The following is a 21,075-nucleotide window of genomic DNA, read 5'->3' on the forward strand; positions in this document are numbered from 1 at the left end:
AAGCTCTGTAAACCAAGCAGAAGTTACTCTTTTGTAAGAGACATTTATATGTATAAGAAATCTCTATTTATAAGGTGTTTCCCTCTCCATACCGGAAAGAGGAAGATGCTCAAAGCCGCCAGAAACACTTAATCAGCGTAAAAGGCAACAATTTAAATCTGCATACAATCTTACCCTCGTTTACTGTGCTTTTCCTGACAGCCTCCCATCAGTGGCTCCCCAGTCCCCAACAGCTGATCTTTAGCAGGACAGTTATTTAAGCTGATGGTTGGGCCATTTCAAAGTTACTCAGTTTTATTCGGTCTCTCCCATGCACACAGAAGATATACACATTATTAAACACAACTATTAACTATTGATATTATAGTGTTATGGTGTTAAACTTCTATTTTTCTCCTATTAACCTGTCTTTAATCACAGGGTGTGTCTCAGCCAAGAATCTTAAAAAGTAGAAGAAAAATTCTTTTTCTTCCTCCACAGATTCATTAACTTTCTCAGAAACAGATCTCATAGGATTATCTATTAATTAATTTATTTATTTATTTATCTAAATGGATTCTTTTCCTTTTCAAATGTATATTTTATCAATAAACTGAATGAATGGTTGATAAAATGCTTGTGTTTAGTAATCATAAATTTCATTTATGCTTATAAAAGTCTCTACAAGTAAAGTCTTGATAACACAGCAAAACTATGTTTCCAATTCAGACCCTATTACTTCCACATGGTGGTAAACTAACTTCCTAGTTAGTAAGAAAAAAATTACAATAAATCATCAGAAAATAATGCTGTCTCTAAAAACACTTGAATTTGGGTAAGTTCCAAAAATCAAGGAATATTACTACTTAGGTCTGAGGTAACCAAGTTTCCAGTGCGCCCTGAACCATCTAGGTTTATGCCAATTATCCTGGCATAATTATTAGGTGCACCTATTTTCACTCTCAAAAAATGTCACAGTTTGGACGGTGAGTTACACAAAGCCCTATCTAGAGATAAAAAGATTTCTAAACAATCTTAGACAGAGAAAACTTTAAGATTTTCAAAAACACTAGTGTTAACAGCGGTGCTTTGCACAGTCTGCTTTTAAACTTACTGATTTTGAAAGAGTTAACAAACATTTTAACTTTCACAGCTGTAAAGTAGTAGCGCCTGGTCAACTCTGAATATTTAGGAAGTAAATACGGAGCTCTGCCTTGCAATCTATATCTGGAAATCTCCCTCTCCACCTCTATCCCCCAATCTAGGGACCCAAGAGAATGGTACAGTGATTCAGCATTTCTAAGACATTCATTAAAATGTGCTTGAGTGCAATGAAATCAGGGGAGAAAAAAAGGTGCAAAATACACAGATATTAAAATCAAAACTTCTTTTATAAAAGCAAAAATAAGGAAACTGTATACTTTCTCTCTTGCTGAAGCATTTGGAAAGCTGCTGAATTGATATGCATCTCCCATCACTATGTTAGGTAAGTCAGCCAAAGATCTAGCAGAAAACATATGGAACACTGTTTGTCAACGAGTTCAAGAGAAGCTTCAAAACAGAAGCACAGGAGAAATCACAGGACACAAAGGGAAATTTCAGTGAAACCACCATACAGGAAGAACACTGCTTACACTTGTGCAAGAGCACTGTTTGGAATCTTGCTGATCTCATTTTTGCATCTCCTAGAAGACAGACCATGTCTTGTTCATCCATGTTCTCCTTATCTCTTATCTCTGAATCTTTAGCATACTACTTTGCACATGAGAACAGTGCAACAAATACTTGTTGAGTCAAACTAATAAGTAGAAAAATGTTTTCAAATGTAATTTTTGCATAAACATTTGTTTTGAAGATAGGAGAAACTCAACCACTAAGGGCGGTGGAAATAGAGGTAACATCCTTCCAAAAGCAAGTATGTGCTCCACAGTGAGAAATCTACTCCTCTGCATGTGTACATGAGTGCATGCATGCTAAGCTGCTTCAGTCATGTCCAACTCTTTGTGACCCTATGGACCCTATGGAGCCTGCTAGGTTTCTCTGTCCATGGGATTCTCCAGGCAAGAATACTGGAGCAGGTTGCCATGCCCTCCTCCAGGGGATCTTCCCAACCCAGGGATAGAACTTACATCTCTTCATTACATCTCTTCATCTCTTACATCTCTTACATCTCCTGCATTGGCAGGTGGGTTCTTTACCACTAGCATCATCTGGGAAACCGATTCCTCTATATGAGCGGTGGGTAAAGTTTTAACAACCTCATTATCATAAAACTTCTGATATATTGTAGTCAAACCAAGTCCCACCAAACAAAGCAATCACATAACATTAGGCTAGAAGACAGGAGTCAGCCATAGCCAACAATACCTGAGTTGTTTAAAAAAAAAAAAGTTCCCCTAAAGTCTCCTTCATCTCAACTCCAGAGAACTTCTTTAAAATAGACTTTCTGGCCATTTTTTTTTTCTTCCTCCAGCATCTTATGCAAAAGGCACTGGTGAGTTTGAGAACTTGTCACCAAACTATAGAAGATCTTATTAATTAGTAGGAAAACCATAAAATTGGCCTCAGTGTCTTTATCAAGAGGAACTTTTTCTTCCTTGAAGACTCACCCACTCCTCCTACCAACAAGACAAATGGGTAGACAAGATCCAGGAGTCAACCCATCAAGTTACATACAAGCAGCCAGGAAAAGGGCTGTGAGTATAGAGACCCCTGCACCTCAGCTAAGGTGGGGAGCAGCCACTTCACAACAACATGAAGCAAAGTTAACTTCTCCAATAACATCTTATATGAAGGAAACATTTTCTCAGAAACCTGACCTGTAAATATTAAATATTCAGGCCCCCTGAATTTTATATTGGTGGTTTTACAGTCATGGAAAGTCATCTGATGGGCTTAAATGTCTAACTCCCCATTTGGAAAATGGGAATAAATACTGTTACCTAAATTTTAGAAAACTAAGAAAAGTAATAATGCAAACCATCTACTTTCCTTAAGTTCTAGATGTTTAGAAAATGACTGCTCTTCTCAACTGAACAAGTGTAATCTGTAGGTGTTCAGAACCACTTCCCCCACAATGTGTCACTTTTCCATCAGGATTATTTTGAGCTAAAGGTGCAATCAAGACCCTGAAAGTTCAAGAGAAGCCACTGCTCCTCCCTTAACAACTCAGAAGAATTTAAATTGAGGATTTTTCCCAGAAAAGATTTATTACCAGAGAGAAATTTTAGCTAAGTGGCCCCATCTATATGGCCACCAAACATGTAATTACCAACCATCCACTCTTTCTATCATCTTATGAATGACCCTCCTGTCCCTGGAAGCTCCAGGGCCTTATGCCATTCCTTAGCTTAAGATGGTATATATGCCTCATTTTATCTTTCCATCTCTGACCCTCTCAGGTATGCAGGGGCCTCGGACCCTCACATGTATACGTATGAAAGTAAATTTCATTTTCTCTTGTTAATCAAACTCATGTCAATTTAATATTTGGACCAGCGAGAAGAACCTAGAAAGCTAGAAGAAAGTTTTCTTCCTCCCTGACAAGTCCAAAGTAAAATATTTAACACAGAAACTCTATTTTCTGTTGCTAATAAAGAAAAAGGCACTGATAATCCATTATAGAAATCTGCTTGGCGTCCAAAATATTATTAACTCAAATAATGACTAGTAAGCAGGAAAAAAAAAAGATCCCTTAAACTCTTTGGATATTATGCACCTTCATCTTCCACTGAGTGCTTTTTTAAAAAAATCAGTGACACTTTCTGAACCAAAGTAAAGCAACTGCTCACAATGAACAAGACAGATAAAGTCATGCAAGAACTGGTCTCTGAGTTACATAAATTGTTTGTTTATATTCACCATAATCCTTCAATATGTCATATTATTTACCTACTGAAAATATAACCAAAAAAAAAAAAAGTATTGACTAACTAAAGAAAGAGGTTGTTTAAACTTAATGACTCGATTTCTAAGTGAAAGTGTAGATGCGAAATCTACGGCCCAACAGCTTCTTATAGCAGTTTTCTGGGTGCAGACTGAAAGCAGTTTTCATCATGGGAGGTAGAATACTGCACCCTTACATAAAGCCTCACAGATAAAAGTCAGGACTATCAACATATTGGTTTAACTACTGTTCAGTGTTCAATGCACCTACAAGAAAAATGGACCACATTTCAGCTGTTAAACTTATAAGGCCTTAAGAAAATTCCAATTTCAGTTTAGAGTCAGAAAGGAAAGAGAAACAGCAACCCTATCCAAGTAGATTCCAGGTGAAATCCCTTCAGCTTCTCCCCTATCATTAATTGGTTTTCTAATAAACTGCTGCAGTAAAATTTGTAAAATCAGATTCTGGCAGAAAATCAAATCAAAGGACAACTCTTCACAGCAGCCACTTTTGCATACCCAGTCCCTGCCTACCTTGTTATGTTTTTGCTGGTGTCTTGCCTTTGTGTCAAGAACATGGTAAGGGCTCTCCGAGTCTTGGTTGATGTAATATATGAGTCTTGAAGGCAGGGTGATTTCTTTCTGCATTGCATGGCTGGAACTGCTATTACCGCTGCTATTCTGTTGCAATGTGTTGTTCTCATCTGCCAGGACTCCCAATTTTTTTTCTGCAGTTTCATTCCAATACGGAGCTGGGGTGGGGGGGAGGACACAAACATAGACAAACACACAAGTACCCTATCAATACATAAGTACTACAATGCATTTTTTCCATTAATTGCAAAACCAAAGTTTTCTACTTAAAAGCATGTAAGGAGTAGAGACACAGGAAAGCAAGTAATTGCCACAGTGAAATGGCCTGAATAGGTTAATAGCCAATAAGGCATATACAACAATGTACTGTTTATAGTCTTAAATCTATATGTCTAAATATGGGGGTGGGCGAGAATGGACTTGAAGGTAGGGTCATTAAACAAACATGCTCAGTGGTTCTTGACGCTCATCTCCACCCTTTCGGCTTCTGCAAAAGCTCAATGGGATTCCGACTAGCAGTATCCCACCTGAGAGCTAAGAACACTCCTAAGATAACTTGAGTGTTGAATTCATGAACACTTAATGTTGATTGATTCATTAAACAAAATGGACAATTCCTTTTTCTTTTAACTTTGAGATGAGAAAAAATCCTTTGCCAGAAAGGGATGCAGAGGCTGGCCGCTTTCCAATTTCATTTTCCTGCTTTGGCTAGGTTTCTGCTCTCACTGGTTTTCCGTCATCAGTGTAGTGAACATTACATTATCTTAATTGTTCATTGTAATAATAAGCATTTTGAGAAATCACAAGCCAAAGGTGTAGAGCCCCGGTTTCCCTCCCCCACCTATAATTCCAACAGCAGTGAATAAACCCACTAGGCAATCTAAAAAGATACATTAGCACTGTTCTCATCACATCTTCCCGCATTCGCGTTCAGGCTCCACCACCCGAGAAAAAAACTTGCTCCCTCGCTGCATCTCCTGTCCACCGGTCTCCCCAAGTTGCACAGAAATCAATTAGAGACCCCGCATCCACTAAATACCTTCCGGCAGTAATTTAGTGACTGCAACAAAAAATGGACTTCAAAAAGTGAATTGGAGTGAACGCGGGTTTGAGAATGAGAGAGGTGGACAGGCAGGGAGGCTTGGAAAGGCCGAGCCCTAGACGTGTCCGGAGCGCAGGGTCCCGCGCGCCCTTCGCTTTCTTCTGCAGGACCCGTTGGGCAAGGCAATGTAAAGGGCACCGGGGCCATACCCACCGCTGGGTGCAGCAGCCCCCCAGGCGCGGGGCCGGGACGAGGCGGCGAGTGGAGGCAGCAGGAAAAGGACGAGGAGGAGGCGGCAGGGAGGCGCGCGGGCCAGGGCGCGGATGGGCGCCGGGGCGGTGGAGCCGCCGCTGGGGCCGCTGGAGGCTCGGGCAAGGCTGCAGCCCGCCAGGGGTGGCCGCCGGGAGCTGTTGCCGGGTGGCTTCATGGCTCATAGCTCCCGGGCGCCGCTTGGTGTGGCCAGCAAGAGCGGGTCTAGGCTGCAGGGGAGGCTGCGGGCGGAGCCGGTCACGCCGGCTCGTCGCGCATGGTGCGGCCGCGGACAGGGGGTCGAGGCTAGGGGCTGGGCGGCGCCCCCTCCCTTGCTCGCCTCTCAGCCCCTCCCCGGGCGGCCGCTGAAGAGTCCGGGGGTTCCCAGTCGCTTCGCCAACTTGGAGCCTCCCCAGATGCTCCGCCCTCCCTGCGGCGGGCGCGGCAGCTCCAGCGACTGCGGGGGCTGAGGATGCTGAGGCTGCGCGCGGACGCGAGTGGCGCGGGCGTGCTCCCCGCCCTCGAGAGCGCGCCCGAGCGCAGCTCCGCGTCCCGATGCTGATGCTGATGCTGATGCTGGTGCTGATGCTGTTCCCTGGCACGGGACGCACTGCGCATGCTTTATTTTGGAAGAAAAAGAAGAGATGGGGGGAAAACGGCAGCAGAGTGATGCAACATCAGAGGTGATGGTGGCACCTCCAGAGGTGGGGGCGGGGGAGAGAGGACGCTGGCAGTCAGGGATTAGCCAGAGGGGAAAAAAAGAAGAGTGTGAGGATTTCCAGGGCAAAAGGATATGGAGGAAACCACCACCCAGAGAAATCGACCTGCCTTTTCCACCGCCCCGACCTTACATACCCGCTCCTAGTCCAACCCCAGCCTTCTAGTGTAAAACTTAGGCCAAGCGTTTCCTTCTCAATCCTTTATTTCCTTCCTGCAAATATATGTAAGGGATTGCAGCCGGGAAGGTAAAAATAGCGCTGCTCCTCATTCAGCTCGCCGGCAGCGCCGGGGGAGCTAAGACTGGGAAGCACGCTGGCGCGTAGCGGGCTGGCTGGCCCGAGAACGCCCAGAGGCCTTGCAGAGTTAGACCTCGGGTGCAGGGATCCCCCAAATGGGCCCTCCGCCCTGGCCTCTGTCGCCCGACTAGTGCCCAGGAGCTTTGTGGAAAGCAGATGGAGCTCAAAAGTTCAGAAAGGATGGCTAGATGTACTAGGGAAGGATTTAGAAATTCTGGCGGGGAATAAATAAGGAGATTAGAAACCGAGCGTGTGGCAGCTATCTTGGGAAATCTAGCATTTGTCAACCCTGTGGGTGGGCATGCATCGGAGAGGACGCATTTCAGATTTTGAGATCTGAAATGACTTCTGTAGAGAAAAAGATTTCTCTCTCACCGCTGTAAAAAATACGGAGGAAAAAATAAATGCCGGAATTGAATGGATTAGCAGCCGCTAAATCCGATGGTTTCCGGTTAGGGCCTGTGGCAGATTTCGGCCCCCAGCTCCCATAATACAAGCACTCATTTATTCCGCCTCCCGATGACAGTCTGAGTAATAACTATAGTGTTTTTCTCCATTATGTGTATTTTAAATGGAGATAATAACATCTACTTTGGGAGATGAAGAATTCCACAATTTAAAAAAAAGATGTGTAAAATATATTTTATATTTTTTTTTAAATGATGTGTTAGGGTTAGTTGGAAGCCACTGTATAGCATAGGGAGTTCCACTCAGTACTCTCTGTTGCCCTAGAGGGGTGGGATGGGGGAGCAGTGGGAGGCTCAAGAGGGAAGGGATTTATGTATACATATAGCTGATTCATGTCCTACAGCAGAAACTAAAACAACATTGTAAAGCAATTATACTCCAATTAAAATAATAAAAGAAAAGATGTGGGTATGTTGCACCATGCAGGACTCTGTGTTAGCTGTCTGCTCCACTTTCACTTCAAAGAGAGGGAAGAGCGGGAAAGAGAGAGATAAGACACACCCACAGAGACCAGAGATCTCAGAACTGTTGGAGAATTAAACACTAATATTAGCTCTTCCTCTCTCTATCAGAGATAGGATAATTTGTTATCACACATTTATTAATGTGAACTTGTAATTGATGCTACCTCCCCCGAATGTGGGCAGCAACAGTTTTCCTTTTGACTCAGTTTGTGTCCCTAGAACCTAACATGGTGTTTGTGGCACAGAGAAGGCTTCTGAGAGAAGGCTCTCAGAAAATATGTCAAGAATGACTAGACCAGCCGGTGGTGCCCATGGCAGGAGTCACATGGGGCAAGCTGATGAAACACACTCAAAACCCCACAGTTCCTACTTGCAGCCCGGTGCTCTTGGGGATATCCCCCTCAAGACAAGCAGATCATGGCCAGGTTTTCCCAATTTATATTTGATATATCAATATAATCCTGGGAAAGGGTTTGGGCCAAAGGATGTAGATAAGGAATGAGAAGGAAAAAGGAAATGAAGACAATGGATGCCCAGATGCAAAGTTCTTTAAAAGCTATCTCTTGCAATCGAGTGACAACCTCTCAAAGCCTCTTCCAATAAGTAAAGCCATGAATCACCCTGGATCAACTGCACACCCACCTGTCAGCAGACACCATCCCACAGACTTGAGAAACGGAATAAGGACTGAATTCCATTTCTAGTAAGAAGCAGGAGTGTTTGCAAAAAGAAAAAGAAAAAAAAAAGATGTTGTCTTTTGCACTATAATCCAAAAACTGCATTTATTTACAGAACTTTAATGTTTATAGACTCGACTGGAGGCAAGATAATGTATCAGTAAATGAAACTGAGTCAGAGAAGGAATAAGTCACTCAGAAAAAAATGTCCCAGGAGTTTGACCTTTAAACTATATATTTAAGGGAAGGTTAAAAACAGAATCAAAGATTCTTTAAGTGGTTAATTTGTTTAATTTAGTAGTATCCTCACTAGGTAGTTTGGAAGTTTTATCATTAGAGAGTTTAGTTCTAAACAGTCTCCTCTGCTCTCATAATGTTTAGTAATTGTATTCATCACCACCTACTGCTTTGCTCTATATTCATGTCTGTGCATATCATCTTTCCTCTGTCAAAAAACACTGAGACCTAGGCTGCCTGTCAGTCATCCTTCATCTGCAAAGCCTAGATAGCACCCAGAATAGTGTCAACACTTGATAAATGTGTATTGGGTAGAGGAGGCTCTCACAGGTAGGAGGGAGGGATTCAGTAAGCTGAACTGGAATGAAGAGAGAAATGTATCAGAAATTTGAATGCTGTCATAGCTCTGATTGGGCTTCCCAGGAGGCACAATGAAAAAGAATCCACCTGCCAATGCAGAAGATGCAATATGCAGATTCCATCTCTGAATTGGGACAATCCCCTAGAGAAGGAAACAGCAAGCCACTCCAGTATTCTTGCCTGGAAAATCCCATGGACAGAGGAGCCCAGCAGGCTACAGTCCACGGGTCACAGAGTCAGGCATGACTTACCAACTCAGCATGCAATAGCTCTAGTTAGACATGTGTGCTGGACCCCAAGAGCAGCCGGCACCACTGGAGTGGACTGGTCAGTTTGGTAGATGGAGAAAACTGCTACAGTTATAGGGGAAAGCAAGCAGCCAGAAGGTCCACAGGAAGAAAATTACAGCAAGCAATATGGATACTAAATAAACAGGATGAAGGATGTGTGCAAGCAGTGTCCACGAAAGATAGCTGTGCTGCTCCCCAAAAGTGGTGCAGCTAGGCTGATGAGGGAAAATGCCCAAAGTCCTCTGTCTGCTATCGTCTGCAGCAGGGGCCAGAACCAGACCTGCCTTGAAACCAGCGAGCAAACTGGGCCTGCACAGGAGCAAGTAAAAGGGTAGAAATATTCTATTTGGAAGGCATCTGTCTCTACAGGGCTGAGATTCTGGTGGAGAAGGCAGGGGGGAAAAAAAAGATCACAGAAGAGGGGTCTTGGAAGATGAAAGCAGGTGAAAAAGTAGGACAATGTAGCAAAGCAGATTCACAAGAGCAATTAGAATGGAAAAATCATTTGACCAAGAAGCCAAGGTCAAAGACGGCGGGTGGCAAATTGGTGGCCGGTGATGATGTTGAGGAGCAGTCTGGGGGAGGGAGAGCAAAGGAGCAAACAAGGGCCAAAGGGTGGCAGCTCTGATTGAAGAGCTGAGAATTCTGTTACAGCGTCTGCTACAGGAGGTTTCTCATTCTCTTTTTAGACTGGCTGTGAAGACTGATTTTACAAGTGAGAATTAATGCTTCCAAGGGAAGAAGTGTGATGAGAAAAACAACTTTTTGTTTTTCTGACTTGCTGCCTAGGCATTTGACAGTATGAAAACCCTGCTCACAACCAGAGTCAACATTTAGATGAGGACTCGACCTTCAGATCCCCATCGTAAGGTCGCATTTGCTTTTCCCCCTGTACCTCTTCAAGTAACCACCTAGGGTTAAGCCAGTAAAAGGTCAGTGACCTCTGCCCCAACCACCTTATAAGGGATAGATGCTTGCCACACTCTTTATCTCCTGCTCATTGGTGACCTGGGACAGAGGACTGCCCTTTCTCCAGCTCATTACTCCCACCACTCCCCCAGCTTCTGGGATCTGAAAGTAATAAATCTTGTCTCTCTGCTTCCTTTGTGTGGGTTTATTGAAACTATGCCTTCAATCCAACTGACTTAATTGATTACACTTTCCCAAAGTGGGAGCTCAGATAACTGAGAGAGAAACTAGCCTGCCCCTGTGAGTGGCTTGTGCCCCTCACCTTTCAGCAGGTCGTAATCTGCATGTTCTTAGCTCAGTCCCCCAGCTCCAGCCTCTCAAAACAAGACAACGTACTTCTTGGTAAAAGCCAGAGATGGGTGAGCTCTTTATTGGCACTTTCCACATGGTTCTGGGGTCAGCGAGCACTTTCTCTAGAGTCTCATATAGTAAATATTTTAGGCCCTGTGTGCCATATGGTTTCTGATGCATATTCCCAGTATTTTTAATAACCCTTTAAAAATGTAAAAAGCATGCAACCTGCGGGCCCTAGTTTGTCAACCTATCATTTTTAACTACATATATATATGACTTCAGGTTACATTTTTTCATCAACTGCATCAATATGCTTGTGAGCAAAAAGCATATGCAACAGTACACGTGGCTCTAACTCCAAAAGAACTAGCTGTTCCTTGAACTTTACGATCTGTTTAATCAGCATGTAATTGCTTAATGTTTAATAGACATTCAACAGTTGAAGGGATTCCCAAAGAAAGAAGCATTCCTACATTTTGAGATCATTCCCAGACTTAGAAAACAGAGGGAAATGTCAGAAATCATTTGCCAAAAAAATACAGATACAGAAAACATCCCAGACTTTGTCTTGTTTTGCCAAGATGCATTTTCTGGTGAGCAGAGAGATGCTGAATGAAGGTTCCAGCAGTGACAAGTCAGAGGATGGACTAACACACGCAGTGACAGCCCTTCCTGGACGCTGTCACCATAGGTGTCCTGAGTATGTGTTCGTCAAACTCAACCCTGAAGAGTAGCTGCAAGGCAGCAAGTACACAGTTGCACAGGCAGCCTACAAATTCATGAAAAATAAGTCTGCAAGTCTGTACTAAATACACTTGCTCATTCTAAAGGACAGACCACAGTGGGCCAATTTCAGAAGTCAAGGTGTAACTTATTCTAACTCTACTGGGAAAAGTAAAAGTATTTATTACCAAAACTGCAGTGGTCACAGACATATTTCTAATGGAATAGTTGAACAGACAAAAATGTATCCAAGTGTCAAAGCATGAATATATCTGAATAAAGATAACCATTGGGAACACATAAAATTTAATTCTTAAAGGATATTATTTATACTAAATGAAGGTTAAGTTTGAATTCCTGACAGAATAAGATACAGCTTTAAAACAATTGACTTCTCTCCCCACTACACGAACATTTGACTAGTTTATCCCAGTTTGCTGCACTTACAAGCTGTAGTACAAAGGGATAAACAAGCGTGTCTTGATGATTTGTGGTGATGATCAATGCTGTGCAAAACTCAGAAGAATTGTGTTTATTGATAATAATCACTGAGGCAACACGTCACTATTAAACTCTCTCTGGATCACAGAGCAACTCTTTGAGTTTCTGCAGGAGTAAATTGCCAAGTACTGACTGGGGAAGGAGGTCCTCAACTATCAATACTTTTAGAGACTGTAAGTGAATTTTATCTGAAAGGGTAGAATCCCACCAACAGAATTAATGTACTAAAACTAATCCCTACATTTACATACTTAATAATAATACTTAAGCTCTTTAATAACATTTGCTTTAATACTTACCGTGCATTTACACATCACAAAGTGCTTTTGCATGGTGCACACTCGTGGTCAGTAGTGTCTGACTCTTTTTCAACCCCATGGACTTTATCTTACCAGGCTCCTCTGCCCATGGGATTTCCCAAGCAACAATACTAGATTGGGTTGCCATTTCCTTCTCCAGGCGATCAAACCCGTGTTGCGTCTCCTGCATTGGCAGGCGAATTCTTTATCACTGTGCTAACCTGGGAAGCCTTAAAGTGCTTTTCTCTATTTTATTTTATTTTATTTGATCTTCAATTCTGTCACAGAGAGGACAGTAATTACTATTCTTTTTAGGGGTTCCATCTTGGAGGCAAGGACATTAAGAACCCCTGGTTTTTGCAGTGATCCTCAATCCTGCCTTTCCATTCTAGTCACCTGGAAAGCTTTAACAACCTATTGATGGCTAAGTATTTAGAACCTTCATGAATGGAGTCTAACATCAGTGTTTTAAAATTTCTTCCAATTTAATTGAATGTGAAGCAGAGTAAAGATATACTGAGAAGAGGGATTTCCCAAGATCACACACCAGAACAAGATTAACATATCAGAACTCAAATTGGAACCCTGAATTCAAGTCCTGCACTGTTCCCAAGGTCTTCTTCCCTATTTCTGCTCTTATAACAAGTTTACCCTGAACAAGGAAATTTTAAAAAATTAACTTAGAACAATTGCTGCAGGATTTAAGAAAATACATAATTAGCATTTGAGCAGGAAGTTATCTTTGAAGACAAATAGGATTTCATACCCATTGTTGTGGAAACAAAGACCCAGAGTTTAAGCTTGTTACCCAAATTCACACCAATCTGTGGCAGAACTGGGGCTGGATTCAGAGTTCCTCTTTCCAGGCTTTCCAGTACATTCCATTGTACTTTGTAAATAGTTTGCTTTAAAAAAATTGACTTGCAAAAGTCTTGGTCAGTCTGCAATGTAATTCATTTTTAGTCTTCCACTCAACATTGTTCTGTAAAGATAAAGAAAGATAGAGCTATGAGGTCTGGGCCCAACAGCATCAGTTCCACTAAGCCCAGTTCAACAGCATGGAAGCACAATACAGTCTTGTATAGCAGCATGGATGCAGCCTAATATGGAGGGGGAGGGGTAGAAACTATGCGGCAAGGTCCCGCACGTCTTTGGAGGTAATCCATCAAAATACAATACCTATTTTTCTCCTATTTCTCTTGTCTTTTGTGTCTCAAATATTTCCAAGGGACAATTTTCTCATCCAATGAGTTTCTTGTAATACCCTCAGTATATTTTAAGAATTCAACAACTGTAACTTCTTAAATCATGGTTTAGGTAGTACCAAATTTGGTGAGAAACCAAAAAAGAACACAAATAATAACAATAAAAATAAAATCGTGCATGCTCAGTTATATCCAACTCTTTGTGACCCTGTGGAATGTAGCCCACCAGGTTCCTTGCATATGGGACTCTCCAGGCAATGATACTGGACTGGGTTGTCATTTCCTCCTCCAGGGAATCTTCCCGACCCAGGGATTGAACCCACTTCTCTGGCATCTCCTGCATTGCAGGTGGACTCTTTACCACTGAGCCACCTAGTAAGCCTCCAAAATAAAATAATAACAACAAAGAGAAAAAGGAAGAAGAGAAATTTTCATGCAGCACCTAAGATGTGCTAGATACTGGGTTAAGCACTTTAACTGGATGATCTCGTTAAGTCTTCATGCAGTTCTATGAAGAGCTACTGTTCTTACTCCCATTTTGACTGATTAGAGAACTGAGGCTTGGGAGAAGTCAAATAATTTATCCAAGGTCATATGACCACTAAGAAGTAGGGCTGGATTAGGAAATGTGTTTGCCTGACTCCAAAGAATAAACTCTCAACCACGTCATGATGAGTCAAAATCACTGTCAATTTATCAAGTCTAATAATCAAATTCACCACAAAATAACTAAAATTCAATCCTCTATCCATTCCACATTTAATCAGAAATTAATTTTGTTCAAAACTGGAGCTGAAAAACACCAATGCTGTATAATTTATTTGGCCACAGCCTCAAAACAAACACCTGAAACAGTCATTTCAAAGGACTTATAGACCTCTGAAATCATGGCACTTGACTATAAATAGAATTTTTAGTTTTGTTTTTGTCTGTTTAAACCCATAAACATATTGATCCATACACAGAATTGTTCTGAATTGTGTTCCTTACTTAACAGAAGAGATTTTTTGAATCTCTACTGCCATTCTATATAATTATTTGTATAATTCCAAAACAAAACCTAGCTATGTCCAGATATTTAGTTTTCTAATTAAAATACCATTCCACAAGAGAGGGCCAAGATCCTCACTAGAGAATTCAACTTTTTCTAAATTTCAAATTAACCAACATAGCTACCCATTCAAGTTAGTTTAATTATAATTAGCAACATTTATTAATCTACTCCTATAAAATAATATTAGCTTTTGCCAACACATTAACATGTTCAGATTTCTAATGACATAACAAAGAAAGCTTAAACTCTGATCAGCAGCTATTAAATATTTTTATTCTTTTGTTATTCTGAGGCAAAGGAAATAGCTAACAGCCCCTTAGATCATATAGCATGCTCTGGTGCTATTTGTGACATTTGTCACTTACTATATTCTGGCACATGAGTTAAAGCTAAAATAGCTATATTATTTCTGTAAGACTGTCATGGAATTAGACTATTCATGTCACGGACATAGACATAGCTTAGAGGTAGAAAACGAGTGATAGAGACAATCACTTCTCTAGAAGGAAATGATAAAACTCTAGGCTTCTCCTGAATCCAATTCTAAGACTTTTTTGTTTGCTATTTTGGTAAATTATCTGAGGGGTGGATTGCATGCTGAAGATGCTCTGCAGAAAACATGAAGTTTTTCCTTGTAATAAAATGTTTGGCTGAACTGAGATAAACTATAAACAAAAATTTTTGAGGCTGTGTGAACTGGCCAAAAAAAAAAACTAAGAAAAGAATTTCATTATCAACAAGTAAGTTTTGGAAAAAGTAATCTAAACTGTTTATATATCTACATAGCTATACATCCCACCTTCAAATATCACAGCACATATAGTGTATTATCCACATCACAGCTGGCAATAACACACACACACACACATACACACACACACACACACACACACCCCTGCACACCAACATGGGAGTTAGACTGTGGAGCTGACTCTCACTTGAATAAAACAACTTTATTTAAAAATGCCAACAAAGCAATATTGATAACCAAATAGAAAATATGATCAAAATTATACCAAACTATGATGCACAAGTTCTATAAAGCAACTGGGCATGATTCAGGAAAGAGCATTTTAAAAGACCCAGCTGCTGTCAGCTGAGAACAACCTGTGAAGATAAAAACCACATTATCTGGCAAGATAAAGAATGAGAAGGAATATTTTCAAAGGATTTAAAAGCATGAACAGTGTAGATAAGGTGAACATAACCATCCAAATCCTAAAATATTTTAATGAAGGCGAGGCATCTGAAATTTGAGAGAGAAATTTTGAGCAGACAAGTAGTCCCACACATGGACCCCTCTTGGGAAATCCCCACTGCTGAAAATATTCTGAGAGTAGGTGCCCATGATTATGTCTATATTTCATGGTCTTGCTCCCCCAGCTCAGTGTGCCCAATCAAGTTTTTACGTGAGATTTTAAAAATTAAGACTGTTTTATAGAGCAGTTTAAGATTCAAGCTACCAGCGGTATTTTTCACAGAGATAGAACAAATAATTTCACAATTTGTATGGAAATACAGAAAACCTCGAATAGTCAAAGCAATCTTGAGGAAGCAGAATGGAACTGGAGGAATCAACCTGTCTGACTTCAGGCTCTACTACAAAGCCACAGTCATCAAGACAGTATGGTACTGGCATAAAGACAGAAATATAGATCAATGGAACAAAATAGAAAGCCCAGAGATAAATCCACACACCTATGGACAACTTATCTTCGACAAAGGAGGCAAGAATATACAATGGATTAAAGACAATCTCTTTAACAAGTGGTGCTGGGAAAACTGGTCAACCACTTGTAAAAGAATGAAACTAGATCACTTTCTAACACCATACACAAAAATAAACTTAAAATGGATTAAAGATCTAAACGTAAGACCAGAAACTATAAAACTCCTAGAGGAGAACATAGGCAAAACACTCTCCGACATAAATCACAGCAGGATCCTCTATGATCCACCTCCCAGAATACTGGAAATAAAAGCAAAAATAAACAAATGGGATCTAATTAAAATTAAAAGCTTCTGCACAACAAAGGAAATTATAAGCAAGGTGAAAAGACAGCCTTCAGAATGGGAGAAAATAATAGCAAATGAAGCAACTGACAAACAAGTAATCTCAAAAATATACAAGCAACTCCTGCAGCTCAATTCCAGAAAAATAAACGACCCAATCAAAAAATGGGCCAAAGAACTAAATAGGCATTTCTCCAGAGAAGACATATGGATGGCTAACAAACACATGAAAAGATGCTCAACATCACTCATATCAGAGAAATGCAAATTAAAACCACAATGAGGTACCATATCACACCAGTCAGAATGGCTGCTATCAAAAAGTCTACAAACAGTAAATGCTGGAGAGGGTGTGGAGAGAAGGGAACCCTCTTACACTGTTGGTGGGAATGCAAACTAATACAGCCACTATGGAGAACAGTGTGGAGATTTCTTTAAAAATTGCAAATAGAACTGCCTTATGACCCAACAATCCCACTGCTGGGCATACACACCGAGGAAACCAGAATTGAAAGAGACACATGTACCCCAATGTTCATCGCAGCACTGTTTATAATAACCAGGATATGGAAGCAACCTAGATGTCCATTGGCAGACAAATGGATAAGAAAGCTGTGGTACATATACACAATGGAGTATTACTCAGCCATTAAAAAGAATACATTTGAATCAGTTCTAACGAGGTGGATGAAACTGGAGCCTATTATACAGAGTGAATAAGCCAGAAAGAAAAACACCAATAGAGTATACTAACACGTATATATAGAATTTAGAAAGATGATAATGATAACCCTGTATGCAAGACAGCAAAAGAGACACAGATGTTTAGAACGGACTTTTGGACTCTGTGGGAGAGGGATAGGATGGGGATTTGGGAGAATGGCATTGAAACATGTATGCTATCATGTAAGAAACAAATCACCAGTCTATGTTCAATACAGGATACAGGATGCTTGGGGCTGGTGCACAGGGATGATCCAGAGAGATGATAGGGGGTGGGAAGTGGGAGGGGGGTTCAGGATTGGGAACTCATGTACACCCATGGCTGATTCATGTCAATGTATGGCAAAACCAATACAGTATTGTAAAGCAAAATAAAGTAAAAATAAATTTTTTTAATTAAAAAAAAAAAGATTCACAGCTGGAGCAGTGAGCAGCTGAGAGGAGATACCCGACGTTCAAGATCAGGAGCAGCAGGGTGAGGAGATACCCCACATCCAAGGTAAGGAGCAGTGGCTGCACTTTGCTGGAACAGCCGTGAAGAGATACCCCACATTCAAGGTAAGAGAAATCCCACTAAGACAGTAGGCGCTGAGAGAGGGCATCAGAGGGCAGACAGACTGAAGCCACAATCACAGAAAACTAGCCAAACTATTCACATGGACCAGAGCCTTGTCTAACTCAATGAAAGTAAGTCATGCCAAGTAGGGTCACTCAAGATGGACGGGTCATGGTGGAGAGTTCTGACAAAATGTGGTCCACTGCAGAAGGGAATGGCAAACCACTTCAGTACTCTTGTCTTGAGAACCCCATAAACAGTATAAAAATGCAAAAGGTAGGACACTGAAAGATGAACTCCCCAGGTGGGTAGGTGCCCAATATGCTACTGGAGATCAGTGGAGAAATAGCTCCAGAAAGTATGAAGGGATGGAGCCAAAGCAAAACCAATACCCAGTTGTGGATGTGACTGGTGATAGAAGCAAGATCTGATGCTGTAAAGAGCAATATTGCATAGGAATCTGGAATGTTAGGACCATGAATCAAGGCAAATTGGAAGTGGTCAAACAGGAGCTGGCAAGAGTGAACATCGACATTCTAGGAATCAATGAAATAAGATGGACTGGATTGTGTGAATTTAACTCAGATGACCATTATATCTACTACTGTGGGCAGGAATCCCTTAGAAGAAATGGAGTAGCCATCATAGTCAACAGAAGAGTCTGAAATGCAGTACTTGGATGCAATATCGAAAACGACAGAATGATCTCTGTTCGTTTCCAAGGCAAACCATTCAATATCATGGTAATCCAAGTCTATGCCCCAACTAGTAATGCTGAAGAAGCTGAAGTTGAATGATTCTATGAAGACCTACAAGACCTTTTAGAACTAACACCCAAAAAAGATGTCCTTTTCATTACAGGGGACTGGAGTGAAAAAGTAAGAAGTCAAGAAACACCTGGTGTAACAAGCAAATTTGGCCTTGGAGTACAGAATGAAGCAAAGGCTAATAGAGTTTTGCCAAGAGAATGCACTGGTCATAGCAAACACCTTCTTCCTACAACACAAGGGAAGACTCTACACATGGACATCACCAGATGGCCAACACTGAAATCAGACTGATTATATTCTTTGCAGCCAAAGATGGAGAAGCTCTATACAGTCAGCAAAAACAAGGCCAGGAGCAGACTGTGGCTCAGATCATGAATTCCTTATTCCCAAATTGACACTTAAATTGAAGAAAGTAGGGAAAACCATTAGACCATTCAGGTATGACCTAAATCAAATCCCTAATGATTATAGAGTGGAAGTGAGAAATAGATTTAAGGGACTAGATCTCTTGCCTGGAGAATCCCATGGAGGGAGGAGCCTGGTAGGCTACAGTCCATGGGGTTGCAAAGATCTGACAGACAGAGTGCCTGATGAACTATGGATGGAGGTTTGTGACATTGTACAGGAGATGGGGATCAAGACCATCCCCAAGGAAAAGAAACTCAAAAAAGCAAAATGGCTGTCTGAGGAGGCCTTACAAATAGCTGTGAAAAGAAGAGAAGCAAAAAGCAAGGGAGAAAAGAAAAGATATACTCATTTGAATGCAGAGTTCCAAAGAATAGCAAGAAGAGATAAGAAGGCCTTCCTCAGTGATCAGTGCAAACAAATAGAGGAAAACAACAGAATGGGAAAGACTAGACATCTCTTCAAGAAAATTAGAGATACCAAGGGAACACTTCATGCAAAGATGGGCTCAGTAAAGGACAAAAATGGTATGGACGTAACAGAGGCAGAAGATATTAAGTAAAGGTGGCAAGAATACACAGAAGAACTGTACAAAAAAGATCTTCATGACCCAGATAATCATGATGGAGTGATCAATCACCTAGAGCCAGACATCCTGGAATGTAAAGTCAAGTGGGCCTTAGGAAGCATCACTATGAACAAAGCTAGTGGAGGTGATGGAATTCCAGCTGAGCTATTTCAAATCCTAAAAGATGATACTGTGAAAGTGCTGCCCTCAATATGCCAGCAAATTTTGAAAACTCAGCCGTGGCCACAAGACTAAAAAAGGTCAGTTTTCATTCCAATCCCTAAGAAAGACAATGCCAACAAATGCTCAAACTACCACACAATTGCACTCATCTCACACGTTAGTGAAGTAATGCTCAAAATTCTCCAAGCCAGGCTTCAGCAATACATAAACCATGAACTTCCAGATGTCCAAGCTGGTTTTAGAAAAGGCAGAGGAACCAGAGATCAAATTGCCAACGTCTGCTGGATCGTGGAAAAAGCAAGAGAGTTCCAGAAAAACATCTATTTCTGCTTTATTGACTATGCCAAAGCCTTTGACTGTGTGGATCACAAAAACTGTTGAAAATTCTGAAAGAGATGGGAATACCAGACTATCTGACCTGCCTCTTGAGAAATCTGTATGCAGGTCAGGAAGCAACAGTTAGAACTGGACATGGAACAACAGACTGGTTCCAAATAGGAAAAGGAGTATGTCAAGGCTGTATATTGTCACCCTGCTGATTTAACTTATATGCAGAGTACATCATGAGAAACGCTGGGCTGGATAAAGCACAAACTGGAATCAAGATTGCCAGGAGAAATATCAATAACCTCAGATATGCAGATGACACCACCCTTATGGCAGAAAGTGAAGAGGAGCTAAAAAGCCTCTTGATGAAAGTGAAAGAGGAGAGCGAAAAAGTTGGCTTAAAGCTCAACATTCAGAAAACGAAGATCATGGCATCTGGTCCCATCACTTCATGACAAATAGATGGGGAAACAGTGGAAACAGTGTCAGACTTTATTTTGGGGGCTCCAAAATCACTGCAGATGGTGACTGCAGCCAAGAAATTAAAAGACGCTTACTCCTTGGAAGGAAAGTTATGACCAACCTAGACAGCATATTCAAAAGCACAGACATTACTTTGCCAACAAAGGTCCATCTAGTCAAGGCTATGGTTTTTCCTGTGGTCATGTATGGATGTGAGAGTTGGACTGTGAAGAATGCTGAACACCGAAGAATTGATTATTTTGAACTGTGGGGTTGGAGAAGACTCTTGAGAGTCCCTTGGACTGCAATGAGATCCAACCAGTCCATTCTGAAGGAGATCAGTCCTGGGTGTTCCTTGGAAGGAGTGATGTTGAAGCTGAAACCCCAGTACTTTGGCCACCTGATGTGAAGACCTAACTCATTTGAAAAGACCCTGACACTGGGAAAGATTGATAGCAGGAGGAGAAGGGGACGACATAAGATGAGATGGTTGGATGGCATCACCAACTCAACGGACATGAGTTTAGGTAAACTTCGGGAGTTGGTGATAAACAGGGAGGCTGTAGTGCTGTGGTCCATGGGGTCGCAAAGAGTTGGACGTGACTGAACTGAACTGAACTGAAGTTTCAGAGCAAAACTGAGATTAAGGTAAAGTAATTTCCCTATGCCCTCTACTCCCACAAATGCATAGTCTCATACAACTCAATATAAAAAAAAAAAAACAACCTGATTAAAAAATGGACAGAAAACCTAATTAAACAT

The 21,075-nt window shown here is 41.3% G+C and overlaps 2 protein-coding genes across 3 annotated transcripts in view; both read right to left on the reverse strand.

Moving 5' to 3' along the window:
- ADAM23 (ADAM metallopeptidase domain 23) overlaps positions 1–5,927 on the reverse strand; it is a 189,495-nt gene extending 183,568 nt beyond the window's left edge. For both annotated transcript variants that reach the window (XM_040228708.1, XM_040228707.1), the window contains exons 1-2: positions 5,714–5,927; positions 4,399–4,616 (exon numbers count right to left, since the gene is read on the reverse strand). In XM_040228708.1, coding sequence (XP_040084642.1) covers positions 4,399–4,616; positions 5,714–5,927 — 432 coding nt within the window. The remainder of the gene's footprint in view (positions 1–4,398; positions 4,617–5,713) is intronic.
- An 810-nt stretch (positions 5,928–6,737) lies between these two features.
- Positions 6,738–21,075, reverse strand: part of ZDBF2 (zinc finger DBF-type containing 2) — a 105,876-nt gene continuing 91,538 nt past the window's right edge. The window contains exon 6 of the mRNA XM_040227920.1: positions 6,738–6,979. Within this exon, the coding sequence (XP_040083854.1) occupies positions 6,738–6,979 (242 nt within the window). The remainder of the gene's footprint in view (positions 6,980–21,075) is intronic.

Source organism: Oryx dammah, unplaced genomic scaffold, assembly GCF_014754425.2.
Source record: "Oryx dammah isolate SB20612 unplaced genomic scaffold, SCBI_Odam_1.1 HiC_scaffold_27, whole genome shotgun sequence".
In the NCBI taxonomy this organism is placed as follows: domain Eukaryota; kingdom Metazoa; phylum Chordata; class Mammalia; order Artiodactyla; family Bovidae; genus Oryx; species Oryx dammah.